Source organism: Anabrus simplex, chromosome 5 (genome assembly GCF_040414725.1).
Source record: "Anabrus simplex isolate iqAnaSimp1 chromosome 5, ASM4041472v1, whole genome shotgun sequence".
NCBI lineage: Eukaryota > Metazoa > Arthropoda > Insecta > Orthoptera > Tettigoniidae > Anabrus > Anabrus simplex.
Window position 1 is genome coordinate 391836222 of NC_090269.1, and position 14765 is coordinate 391850986.

A 14765-nucleotide genomic window follows, 5' to 3' on the forward strand; every position below is an offset into this window, starting at 1 on the left:
GGATTTTAGACTTTATTTGAGTAAATCAATGATTACCTTTCATATGTGACAAATATTACAGTGATATTTCGTGGATCAGTAGCGTTCACGTCACCCAGTCGACATACAGTCCGGAACTTACTCTGTCTGGCTTTAATCCCTGTGTACCTCTGAAGAAATTTCTAGAACTTTTCCGTTCAGATGAAGAAATGCGCAGGCTTTGCTCCCGAGGAACTGAGTTCTATGGAAGAGACGCTTTCAACTCGGTGTGAGAATGGTAGAAATGTTTCGAAATGCTTGGTCCATACGTTGAAACATCTGTTGTTTTTTGTGCATAGTGCTATCATTTTTCTAATAAAATATTTTTAAAAAGGCCTTGTTAATTCCTTGTCTGTCACCCTTTTCAAATAATACCGTTTACTGGCCCTTTCTCAAACAAGACAGTTATACGTCGAAGAGTTAAAAGCACAATCTTAATTTTGAAGAGGTTAAGGTTACAGATAGCTGGAACTTTGTACTGCAGATTAAGGGGTGAATCGTACATTCACGCGATGCACTTTCTTGGCTGTCAGCCGCCTAACACGTCACTTATCATTCTGAAATTGTGTATTAGAGGAACAGTGTCCTTCATTTAATCTTGTGACCTACTAAGTACCCTCTGTATCAAAATCAAGGCCTATTGCAAGACGAGAAATATTGGCAATTGGTATCAGTCGTTAACCATGGCTTCGTACGGCTACGTTCAGTTGTTCCTGTTTGGTCTGCTCTGCATTGGCGCTGCCAGCGTAGGAATTTCAGCATGCCCAACGATCCGAGCACTAAGTGATCTCGATATAAATAAGGTAAGGTACAGTACTTTGATTTAATTATTTGATCACGTAGTACCACCAGCCGAGACGTTCACACTGCCCCCATCGAATGTTTAAACCATCAAGTGTCCTGTGTAGTAAAGAAAGACACCCATTTGACAGTGCATTGAAAAACACTTTATTTAGTTATCACAAATATCTGTTAACTATCTGTTAATTTGCATGTTTCAACATAAATCAATAATATAAGAGAACATAATAAGACTAGATCACAAGAAGCAATTCTTTTTTTGCAAGTTGCTTTACGTCGCACCGACACAGATAGGTCTTATGGCGACGACGGGGTCAGGAAAGGGCTAGGAATGGGAAGGAAGTGGCCGTGGCCTTAATTAAGGTACAGACCCAGCATTTTCCTGGTGTGAAAATGGGAAACCACGGATAAATATTTTCAGGACTGCCGACAGTGGGGTTCGAACCCACTATCTCCCGAATACTGGATACTGGCCGCACATAAGGGACTGAACCTATCGAGCTCGATGGTCACAAGATGGCAATGATATGCAGTTATATGAGAACTCTAGCTGATGTACCCGTGCTTCAAGACGGAATTCTATATTGTATACAGAATTCTAGGTTCGGTAGTGTACACATTGTGAGCAAGATTGTATTAAACTTGCATAGCTCTTAACGTTACCCTAGAAACGAGACGGGAGAGTCACCAAACGTATCTTCTCGTATGAATACTGGGTTAGGGTAGTTTCATTGTAACGGTAGGCCCACTTGCCAACCATCTGTCACAATCAGATTGAGCAGTTTTCATTATAATGGCACACACTCACTCTCCACCTGTCGTTTTACATCCTCAGAAAGAATCTCTTAATGGTTTTCCCCACTGAAATGAACATAGGTCATTACAATGACGTCAGTAGGAATGGCGCGAATAAAAGCAATGATTTGATATGAAATACTCGATCAAAGGAAATACCACACATTTTCTCACTTTTAACGAACTGTACTATACTTCCGATCCAACAGTCCAAAGTTCCAGAGCTGCAATGACCAAGTCGCAGGCAGCTGTAATCCATGAATACTATTCGCATTTTATCGGCGGGGAAGGGGGGGGGGGAGTTGGGAAGAGGCTCGAATAGTGGACAGTAACAGGGCAAAAAACTATGCCCGTTTCCTAATCTGTTTCCTAGGAGTACCCGATAAGTCGGAAAATTTCAATTCAATACACAGGTGGGGGAAAAATTACCTGACTTGGAGGAAAAATTTTCCTCCTAACCAGAGGACAAGGAGACCCTTCCCTGTCTTTGGAATAAAATGTATATAGATTTAATATAAGTGAAGAAGAAGAATATTTTCTTGAGAAACGGCTCTTTTCAGGGTTAAATTTTGAGTTATTCAGTGAATTGTGGTGCTATAATTTGGAATAGGCCTAATTGTAATTCTATACCAGGTCATACTACTACTATGTGAGCCTCTGCCTTAAGTGTGCACACTGCTCTTTCAAAACAGCGCGTCAGAGTAGTGACCGAATAGCTGAAATACTATGATGAACCAGTGTGTTACGTACCAGTAGTATCAGCAAATATATATACCAGAGGAATGGCATATTAAAGAAGAAAGTTATCTAACTCCCCTGCTATTTCACGTCGGTATGCAGTCAGGCTGTTATACACGGTACGCAGCAGTAATCTCATCTAACGGCGTTGAGTGGCAGCTTAAGATACAAAGAGTTAAAGTAAATATGATCGGTGGAAAACGATAAATAAAAATATATACAGACCCTGGGATGGGTTTAAAGTAATTTTTGAGGAATGTGAAAATAGGTTTGTACCTTTAAACGTGGTAAGGAATGGTATGGATCCAATATATTATAACAGAGAAGCAAATAGACTAATAAGAAGATGCAGGTTGGCAAGAAATAAAGTTAGAAATGGCTGCGGAAGTAAGGAGATATTGAAGGAACTTACTAGAAAATTGAATCTAACAAAGAAGTCAGCTAAAGATAACATGATGGCAAGCATAACTGGCAGTCATACAAATTTTAGTGTAAAATGGCAGCGTGTGTATAGGTACTTTAAGCCAGAAAAAGGTTCCAAGAAGGATATTCCAGGAATCATTAATGAACAAGGGGAGTGTGTATGCGAGGGTCTTCAAAAGGGAGAAATACTCAGTCAACAGTATGTAAAGATTGTTGGTTACAAGCACAATGTACAGATGGAGGAGGTGACTAAAGCTAAAGATGTATTAAAATTGACCTATGATAACAATGACAGTTACAGTAAGCTACAAAATTTGAAAACTAGAAAAGCAGCTGGAATCGATAAATTTCGGGGGATATACTAAAGGCAGTGGGTTGGGATATAGTGCAATATCTGAAGTACTTATTTGATTATTGTTTGCATGGTGGAGCTATACCAAACGAATGGAAAACTGCTATAGTAGCCACTGTATATAATTTATTTATTTAGCGTATGGCTAACACATCACATTACATATACATACAATAGTAATACATAATATTTACAGTTTGAAGTATTTACAAGTTCAAATTATTTACATAGTCAACACACAAGGGTGAGAGCAGTGAGAGAACACTGCTCCACAATGTGCTGAACTGTTTGCTTCAGGGCACCACAACTGCACGCTGCCGAATTAAGTATTCCCTATTTATGGAAGGAGTCGGCACATCTGCCATGGACAGACCGAATCCTGTTGATAGTTGTCCAGGTCTTCCGTGGAAGATCAAAACCCTCTGGTTTGTTTTCCAGCCATGGTAGATAGTGATATTCTGATGGAGCACTGGATATCCATACTTGCTTCCAGGCCTGAAGCAGATTAAAGTCTGCTAGGTTTCTGGCTGTTCTAACAGGTGGGCGTCTTGATTTTAACCTGTTAATAAGAGCATCATTCATGTCACCATGGATTGGAAATTGACTGTTGTTAGTTATTTTCTTATAATCTCGTAGTAGAGCACTTTCTCGACGGAGGTGGTGGAATATGGAATAGAACAGGTAGCCAGAAAGTGGGAGTAGATCTAATTGTCCCTGATATCATACGCATAGTGTGATTCAGCTGAGTGTCAATTAATTTGGTGCCTGTATATAAAGGAAAGTGTGATAGACATAAAGCTGAAAATTACAGAAGAGTCAGTTTGACATGCATTGCATGTAAGCTTTGGGAAAGCATTCTTTCCAATTATATTAGACATATTTGCGAAATTAATAACTGGTTTGATAGAAGGTAGTTTGTGTTTAGGAAAGGTTATTCCATTGAAGCTCAGCTTGTAGGATTTCAGCAAGATAGAGCAGATATCCTTGATTCAGGAGATCAAATAGACTGTGTCGCGATTGACCTATCTAAGACATTTGATAGGGTAGAACATGGGGACTACAGGCAAAAATGTGTGCAGTTGGACTTGATAAAAGAGTGACTGAATAGGTGGCTAAATTTCTAGAAAATAGAACTCAGAGAATAAGAGTAGGCGAAGCTTTATCTGTCCCTGTAATAATTAAGAGGGGAATTCCTCAAGACAGTATTATTTGACCCTTATGATTTCTTATATATATAGCCTATCAATGATATGTGTTAAGGAGTGGAATCAGAGATAAGGCTTTTTGCAGATGATGTTATTCTGTACAGAGTAATAAATAAGTTACAAGATTGTGAGCAACTGCAAAATGACCTCGATAATGTTGTGAGATGGACAGTAGGCAATGGTATGATGATAAACGGAGTTAAAAGTCAGGTTGTGGGTTTCAAAAATGGGAAAAGTCCTCTCAGTTTTAATGGGGTGAAAGTTCCCTTTGGGGATCAGTATAAGTACATAGGTCTTAAAATAAGGAAATATCTTCATTGGGGTAATCACAAAAATATGATTGTAAATGAAGGGTACATATCTCTGTTCATGGTTATGAGGGTATTTAGGGGTTGTATTAAGGATGTAAAGGAGAGGACATATGTCTGGTAAGACCCCAACTAGAGTATGGTTTCAGTGTATGCGACCTTCACCAGGATCACTTGATTCAAGAACTGGAAAAAAAATCAAAAGAAAAGCAGCTCGATTTGTTCTGGATGATTTCCGACAAAAGAGCAGCGTTACAAAAATGTTGCAACGTTTGGGCTGGGTAGAATTGAGAGAAAGATGACAAGCTGCTCGACTAAGTGGTATGTTCCGAGCTGTCAGCGGAGAGATGGCGTGGAATGACTTAGTAGACGAATAAGTTTGAGTGGCGTCTTTAAGACTAGGAAAGTTCACAATCGATATCTATAAATGTCATTGTATGTATGTATGTATGTATGTATGTATGTATGTATGTATGTATGTGTATTAGATCTCCTCCTAAACCACTGGAGCGATTTACAGCTAACTTGGTACTCTTACGACTTAGTATCAGGAGACAAACCGCGTGGGGGTAAGACACCCCAAGTACCCTTAGGGGCGGGGGGGGGCGAGGGGGCTCATATAAAAATATACGAAAATAGTTTCGAATCCATAATTTTAGGATTCGCTGAGATGAATAGTGATACTCCGGAATTTTTTAAAAGTCCAAATTCGGCCCCTTTCTAGGTGGTTGTCGAGGGGCGAGTGATATATCAAAATAGCAGAAAATAGTGTCGAATTCATGCTTTTTGGGGTCACTGAGTTCAATGGTAACACTACGGATTTCTTTTGACAAACCGCGTGGGGGTAAGGCACCCTATGTACCCATAGGGGCGGAAGGGGGGCGAGGAGGTGAATTATAAAATATTCGAAAATAGTGTCTAATCCATACTTTGTACGGTCACTGCGATGAATAGTGACACTCCGGAATTTTTTAAAGTCCAAGATCTGCCCCCTTTGGAGTGGGGCTGAGGGGGGAGTGATTTATCAAAACGACCGAAAATTGAGTCGAATCCATCCTTTTCGGGGTCGCTGAGATGAGTAGTGATACTCCGGATTTCTTTTGACAAATCGTGTGAGTGTTTGTTACCCCATGTACCCATTGAGGTGTGGGGGCGAGGGGGTGTCATATAAAATATTAGAAAATTGTGTCGAATCCATACTCATCGTGGTCGCTGAGATGAATAGTGACAATCTGAATATTTTTAAAGTCCAAGTTTAGCCCCCTTTGGGGTGGGGGCGATGGAGGAGTGATATATAAAAATAGTCCAAAATAGTGTCGAATCCACCGTTTTCAGGATCGCTGAAATGAATAGCGGCACTTCGGATTTTTATTATAAGGAGACAAAACACGTGGTGGTAAGGCACGCCGGGTATCCTTAGGGGCGGTGGGGCGAGGGGTCTGAGATATAAACATCATCGAAAGCTGATATAATTACCAACATAGTTGGAGATGTGTGGGATCTGGTAAATGCAGCACGGGTGAAGTTTAAGAAAGCAGAAATTGTTGTTAGTGGAATACTGTGTAGGAGGGATACTGACTGGAGGGTGATTGGGGATTTAAATGAGACAATGCAGTGGGTATGTGGGAAACTGGGAGTGAAATTTCTAGATCCTAATGGGTGGGTAGGAGATAGGGATCTGCGCTCAAATGGCCTTCATTAAACCGCAGTGGTACGTATAAGTTAGGAAATTTGTTTGGAAGGGTAATAGGGAGGTACATTCAGGGAAACAGGGTGGCCTAGGGAGCGGTGATAAGGGAACAGGGAACTGGAAATAAAGTAGGGATGACATAAAATTGTTAGTGTTGAACTGTAGAAGTATTGTAAAGAAAGGAATAAAATTAAGTAATTTAATAGATATATATTTACCAGATATTGTAATAGGAGTTGAATCATGGCTGAGAAATGATATAATGGATGCAGAAATTTTCTCACGGCACTGGAGTGTGTATCGTAGAGATAGGATAGGAATGGTGGGAGGGGGAGTATTCATTCTGGTGAAAGAAGAATTTGTAAGCTACGAAAAAGTTAAAGATGAGACACATGAAATTCTAGGTGTAAGGCTCATTTCTAAAGATAATAGGCAACTTGATATATTTGGAGTGTACAGACCGGGAAAGGGTAGCACTGACGCGGATTCGGAATTATTTGATAGGATAGTCAGCTATGTGGGAAACGACATGGAAAGAAATGTGATTGTAGCGGGAGATCTGAATTTGCCAGATGTCAATTGGGAAGGAAATGCGAACGACAGGAAGCATGTCCAACAAATGGCAAATAAGTTAATATGGGAAGGACAGCTGATTCAGAAAGTGATGGAACCAACCAGAGGGAAAAATATCCTGGATGTGGTGCTGATAAAACCAGATGAGTTCTATAGGGAAACTGAAGTAATAGATGGTATTAGTGATCATGAAGCTGTTTTTGTCGTAGTCAAAAATAAATGTGATAGAAAGGAAGGTCTTAAAAGTAGGACTATTAGGCAGTACCATATGGCTGATAAAGCAGACATGAGGCAGTTTCTAAAAAGTAACTATGATCGGTTTTATTTATTTATATCGTGTCAGAAGCATACATAAGTTTAAAATTAAAGATAAGGAAAAACATAATATAAATACTCCAATGTCGAAGAGCCACATTAAACTATGTGAGCCCAAAACCTTGCAACATCAAGTGCATTTGGCTTCGCTTTAACCAGGTCTTCTGTTGTGCAGCTGAATTGGCATGAACTGCATTGCAGCAAATGGGCTGTGGTCTGCTCTTCTCCACATACACACAAGGTACTGTCCACTTCGAAACCCCATTTCTTCTGGTTTACCCTTCACCGCGTAACACCAGAGCGCAGTCTGTTCAGTGCTCTCCAATTCACCCAATCTGTGACATGGCCAGGAGGGAGTTCCTCTTTTGGGGTCATCCATTGACTGATCCTCGTATGTTGACTCCTGACGCGCCATTCTTGAATTCTTGCTTGCTGCGCTGTTCCTGCAAGTGTTTCGGTTACTCTCAAGAAGCTTTTCCTAGACTTAAGCCGCTGGCGTGGTGGCTCATATCCAAACAAAGGGTGGGCTTCCGATGTCAACACCTTTCTCTTTTCTTTCTTGGCTGCCACTTCACGGCGAAATTCGGGAGGTGCTATCCCTGCAAGGCAATACACTTTTTTCAAAGGTGTAGGTCTCAAACATCCAGTAATAATGCGGCAGGTTTCGTTGATTGCTACATCAACTGCTTTGGTATGGCAAGATTTGTACCACACCGGGCATGCGTATTCAGCTGTGGAATAGCAGAGCTAAAGGGCAGATGTCCTCACTGCGTCTGGTTGTACTACCCAAGATGTTCCAGTTAGCTTCCGCACTATGATCGGTGGAAAACAGTAAAAAAAAATGTAAACAGACTCTGGGATGGGTTTAAAGAAATAGTTGAGGAATGCAAAAACAGGTTTGCACCTTTAAGGGAGGTAAGGAATGGTAAAGACCCACCTTATTATAATAGAGAAATAAAGAGACTAAGAAGGAGGTGCAGACTGGAAAGAAATAGAGTTAGAAATGGCTGTGGAAGTAAGGAGAAATTGAAGGAACTTACTAGAAAATTGAATCTAGCAAAGAAGGCAGCTAAGGATAACATGATGGCAAGCGTAATTGGCAGTCATACAAATTTTAGTGAAAAATGGAAGGGTATGTATAGGTATTTTAAGGCAGAAACACGTTCCAAGAAGGACATTCCAGGAATAATTAATGAAAAAGGGGAGTGTGTATGTGAGGATCTTCAAAAGGCAGAAGTATTCAGTCAGCAGTATGTAAAGATTGTTGGTTACAAGGAAAATGTCGAGATAGAGGAGGGGACTAAGGCCAATGAAGCATTAAAATTTACATATGATAACAATGACATTTACAATAAGATACAAAAGTTGAAAGCTAGAAAAGCGGCTGGAATTGATCAGATTTCTGGGGATATACTAAAGACAATGGGTTGGGATATAGTACCATATCTGAGGTACTTATTTGATTATTGTTTGGTCGGAGGAGCTATACCAGATGAATGGTGAGTTGCTATTGTAGCCCCTGTGTATAAAGGTAAGGGTGATAGACATAAAGCTGAAAATTACAGGCCAGTAAGTTTGACATGCGTAGTATGTAAGCTTTGGGAAGGCATTCTTCCTGATTATATTAGACATGTTTGTGAAATTAATAACTGGTTCCATAGAAGGCAGTTCGGTTTTAGGAAAGGTTATTCCACTGAAGCTCAACTTGTAGGATTCCAGCAAGATATAGCAGATATCTTGGATTCTGGAGGTCAAATGGACTGTATTGCGATTGACCTGTCTAAAGCATTTGATAGGGTGGATCATGGGAGACTACTGGCAAAATTGAGTGCAATTGGACTAGACAAAAGAGTGACTGAATGGGTTGCTATATTTCTAGAAAATAGATCTCAGAGAATTAGAGTAGGTGAAGCTTTATCTGACCCTGTAATAATTAAGAGGGGAATTCCTCAAGGCAGTATTATCGGACCTTTATGTTTTCTTACATATATAAATGATATGATTAAAGGAGTGGAATCAGAGGTAAGGCGTTTTGCGGATGATGTTATTCTGTGTAGAGTAATGAATAATTTACAAGATTCTGAGCAACTGCAACGTGACCTCGATAATGTTGTGAGATGGACAGCAGGCAATGGTAAGTTGATAAACAGGGTTAAAAGTCAGGTTGTGAGTTTCACAAATAGAAAAAGTCCTCTCAGTTTTAATTACTGCGTTGATGGGGTGAAAGTTCCTGTTGGGGATCATTGTAAGTATCTAGGTGTTAATAAAAGGAAAGACCTTCATTGGGGTAATCACATAAATGGGATTGTAAATAAAGGGTACAGATCTCTGCACATGGTTATGAGGGTGTTTAGGGGTTGTAGTAAGGATGTACAGGAGAGGGCATATAAGTCTCTGGTAAGACCCCAACTAGAGTATGGTTCCAGTGTATGGGACCCTCACCAGGATTACCTGATTCAAGAATTGGAAAAAAATCCAAAGAAAAGCAGCTCGATTTGTTCTGGGTGATTTCCGACAAAAGAGTAGCGTTACCAAAATGTTGCAAAGATTAGGTTGGGAAGAATTGAGAGAAAGAAGAAGAGCTGCTCGACTAAGTGGTATGTTCCGAGCTGTCAGCGGAGAGATGGCGTGGAATGACATTAGTAGACGAATAAGTTTGAGTGGCGTTTATAAATGTAGGAAAGATCACAATATGAAGAAAGTTGGAATTCATGAGGACAAACTGGGGCAAATATTCATTTATAGGAAGGGGAGTTAGGGATTGGAATAACTTACCAAGGGAGACGTTCAATTTCCAATTTCTTTGAAATCATTTAGGAAAAAGCTAGGAAAACAACAGGTAGGGAATCTGCCACCTGGGCGACTGCCCTAAATGCAGATCAGTATTGATTGGTTGATTGATTGATAGTATCGAATACATACTTTTCGGTGTCTCTGAGATGAATAGTGACACTCCGGGAATTTTAAAGTCCAAGTTCAGCCCTCTTTGGGGTGGGGGCGAGGGGAGAGTGATATACAAAATAATCCACAGTTTTTGGGGTCGCTGAGATGAATAGCGGCTCTCTGGATTTTTAGTATCATGAGACAAATCACGTGGGAGTAAGATACCCCAGGCATCCTGTGGGTGGGGGTGGATATGGGGTATTGTCGAAAGTATTGTCGAATGCATACTTTTCGGGGTCGTTGATATGAACAGTGACACTCCAGGATTTTATAAACCAAGTTCAGCCCTATTGGGGCGGGGGGGGGGGCGACGATGGAGGAGAGATATACAAAAATAAGCAAAAATAGTATCGAATTCACATTTTTCGTGTCGCTCGGATGATTAGTAGCACTCTGGAATTTTTTCAGTCCAAATTCAGGCCCCTTTATGGTGGGTTGTGAAGGGGTTTAAGATATAAAAAAAATTTCGAAAATAGTATCGAATCCATAGTTCTCGGGGTCGCTCAGGTGAATTGTTACACTCCGCATATTTTATAAGTCGATGTTCATCTCCCTATAGGGTGGGGGTTAGGGGGGAGTGAGATATAAACATTATCGAAAATAGTGTCGAATCCGTAGTTTTTGGGGTCGCTGAGATAAATAGTAACACTCCGGATTTTTAAAAATACTAGTCAGCCCCCTTTGTGGTGGGGGTTGAGGGGGTGAGATATAAAAATTAATCGAAAATATTGTCGAATCCATACTTCTCGGGGTCACTGAGGTGAATACTGACACTCCGGACTTTTTTACGTTCAAGTTCAGCCCCTTGGAGGTGGGGAAGAGGGGAGAGTGATAAATAAAAGTAATCGAAAATAGTATCGAATCGGTAGTGTTCGTGGGCACTGAAATAATTTTATAAGTCCAAATTTAGCCTCTTGGGGGGGGGGGGGCTGAGGAAGTGATAAATGAAAATAAACGAAAATAGTGTCGAATCCATAATTTCGGGGTCGCTGAGATTAGTAATGACATTCCGGAACTTTTTATAAATACTATTTCATCCCCCTTTGGCATAGGGGAGAAGGGGTAAAACATAAATTGTCAATAATGACCGAAATAATGGACGTACCGTAGCCTATGTATATTACAGCGAAGCTTTCAACGAAAATTGATGCAAGTATGACTTACTACCTGGAGGAAGTACTGTTTAGGATAAGACACCCCTGGAACCTCTAGAAGACGGGTGATTTATGCACGTAACTAAAGGCGAACATAATAGTTTTGCGGACTACTAGAGCGATTCAAACAAAACCTGGTACACATGACATACGATCAGGAGATAAACTGCGCGGGATTATGACAAATTAGCACCCCTACGGACAGGTATTGGAGAAGGTGAGATATAAAAATAATCGAAAAAGGGTCACATGCAAAGTTTTCGGGGTCGCTGAAATGAATAGTGACACTCCGGTTGTCGTTTAAGTCCAAGTTAGTCCCCAATTGGCAGGCGGGTGAGAAGGAGTGAAGAAAAGAAAATATCCAAATGACCGAGATTAAGGATGTTTGTGTGTACATTCCAATATAGCTCAGCTAAACTATGTACAAAGACGAGTATTACGTACTATCTGAAAAAAAATACTGTAGGGTAAAGACACCCCTAGAAGCCTTAGACAAGGGGACGAAATATAATTATGACTAAAAGCGACCGATATTAATGTCGAAATCCATTGTTTATGTGTCTATGATACGAACTGTGACGCTCTTGATATCGTTTAAGTCCACGTTCGGTCTCCATTGAGACAGGAGCCGAGAAGGGCTTAAAAGTATACAGTATAAAATGACCGAGATTAGTGTTGAAACCACTGCTTTAGGGGTCACTAGGCTGATTGTGACAGTCTGGATGACAGCTAAAATCGTGTACGTCATATGTGTAGTGCGACGGGTAAATATATATAATTACCTGTACATACACTTCCATTTTCACTAATATTTGTATGATTGCCAATTATGCTTGCCATCACGTTTTTCTTAGCTGACTTCATTGCTAGCTTCATTTTGCTAGTAAGTTCCTTCAAGTTCCTCCATACTTCCACAGCCATTGCGAACTATATTTCTTTCCAACATCGCCTCCTTCTTAGTATATTTATTTTTCTGTTATAATATACCACCTTTAAATGCACTAGCCAGTTTTCACATTCCTCAACAATTGATAAAACCCATCCCAGTGTATGTTTACAATTCTATTTACCGTTTGTCACCGATCCCAGTTACTTTTTAAGAACTCCTCCATGCCTATTTACTTCTAAGACCTTCCTTTCTATCACATTTATATTTAACTACGACAAAAACAGCTTAGTGGTCACTATTACCCTTTATCAATTCACTTTATCTATGGAGCTCATCAGGTTTTAACAGTACCGCGACCAGAAAGTTCTTCCCTCCAGTTGGTTCCATCATTTTCGGAATCAGCTGTCCTTCCCATATTAACTTAATTGCCGTTTGTTGATCATAGTTCGTGTCGTTCGCGTTACCTTCCTAATTGACTTTTCGTAAATTGAGATTACCCGCTACAATCACGTTTATTTCCATATCGTTTCCCACATAGATGATTATTTATTAAATAAATCCGAATCAACTTGAGCGTTCCCATCTCCCAGTCTGTAGACTTCAAGGACATCAAGTTGCCTATTTCCTTTAGAGGTGAGCCTTACACATAGAATTTCATGTTTGTCATCTTTAACTTTTTCGTAGCTTATAAATTCTTCTTTCCCTAGAATGAATACTCCCCCTCCCACCATTCCTATCCTATCTCTAAGATACACACACCAGTTCCGTGAGAAAATTTCCGCATCCGTTATATCATTTATCAGACATGACTCAACTCCTGTTATAATATCTGGCAAGTATATGACTATTAAATTACTCAGTTCTATTCCTTTCTTCACATTACTGCTACAGTTCATCACTAACACTTTATGTCACCCCTACTTGACTTACAGATCCCTGTACCCTTATCACCGCTCCCTAGACCACCCCGTTAATGCGATCTATACATTTACGGTACTGTGTGTAACCGGCATTGGACGATGTAATTAAAAATCTTCTTTAACGCAATTTAGTACTATTCTGACGATATGTTACTTGTTGAAATTCAAGAGGTACGCATTTTGAATGAATAAAAGTAAGGTAATGAAAAAAATTCTGGCCATTAGACCTATCTGTGTCGGTGCGACGTAAAGCAAGTAGCAAAAAAAAAAAAAAAAAAAAATACAAAACAAAAAAACAAAACTGAAATATTCTTCAATTTCTCTAGTATCTATTTTAAATTTACTGATCTTCAAGCGCCTTCGTTGAATAACACTTGCCTGTTTTATCTTTCAGTTGTATGGTGACTGGTTCGTGGGAAAGATAGTTGGATTAGGCAACTATGAAGAAGACAAGAGTCGGTGTTTTGGTTCAAGCATAACGAAAATCAATGAAACAACTCTTCAATTCGGAGTTGATGATTCAGGGCCTGAAACTTATACCATAGAAAGCTCCGAGAATGCTGGGACATGGCGTGATGTAGGTTAGTATGAAATATATGTTACTTATTGATGAAACAAACTCAAAATATCCACTGTAATGTGCATGACTAGATCAAATATTCGTTGTACGGTACGTCAAACGGTGGGAAAATGCTATAAGCATAACATAGATCTACATGTGTTATTTGTGGATTCTAGACAAGCATTTGACAATATATACAAGGATAAGCTATATGGATATATGGAGACAATAGGAATACCACAGAAACTGATTAGGATGTTCAAAATCACTTTGTGAGAAGTAAGGGCAAAGGTGATGGTGGATGGAAGAATTGGAAATGAGTTTGCGGTACAGGAGTCAGACAAGGTGATGCACTCTCAGCTACTTTCTTTAATCTGGCAATTTAGCAAGTCCTCCAAAAAATTATGGATGCCGGAAATATTGTATATAAATCTAAACAAATTTGTGCGTATGAAGATGATGTAGTGTTAATGGCCAGGAATGATACATACTTGAAAGAAATGTTTCTTGATATGGAGAAAGAAGGAAAAGGGATGGGATTGGAGGTGAATGACAGTAAATCCAAGTATGTGCATGTGACTGTTATAGATGGCAGAAGAAGTCAAGATAATTTGACGATGAATGGGTATAGTTTTGAGAACGTACGAAGTTTTGAGTATTTGGGAACCATGTTGACAAGCAATAATAGAATAAGTGAGGAGATCCATCGTAGAATAATAGCTGGAAACAGGGCCTATTATGCAAATCTTACATTATTTGTATCCCGTCTATTATCTAAAAATACAAAACTCAAAATATATAAGACCCTTGATAGACCTGTAGTGACATGGCTCAGAAGCGTGGAACCTTTTAATTGATGATGCAAATAAATTAAGAATATTTGAAAGAAAGAATATTAGACGAATATATGGCCCAATTCAAGACCAGAATGGTTGGAGGATAAGTACGAATGATGAAATACAGAGCATAATAGACCAGGAGGATAGAGTTAGATTTATTGATCAGGGTGCGAAATCAGGAAAAATACGGTGGTGTGGGAGAAGGATCACAGGGCTTAACTATTAATGTTTATTACAGGC

The 14765-nt window shown here is 39.7% G+C and overlaps 1 protein-coding gene across 1 annotated transcript in view; it reads left to right on the forward strand.

Moving 5' to 3' along the window:
- Positions 1–579: 579 nt before the first annotated feature.
- Positions 580–14765, forward strand: part of LOC136874974 (uncharacterized) — a 57175-nt gene continuing 42989 nt past the window's right edge. The window contains exons 1-2 of the mRNA XM_067148686.2: positions 580–821; positions 13519–13705. Coding sequence (XP_067004787.2) covers positions 702–821; positions 13519–13705 — 307 coding nt within the window. The 5' untranslated portion in view covers positions 580–701. The remainder of the gene's footprint in view (positions 822–13518; positions 13706–14765) is intronic.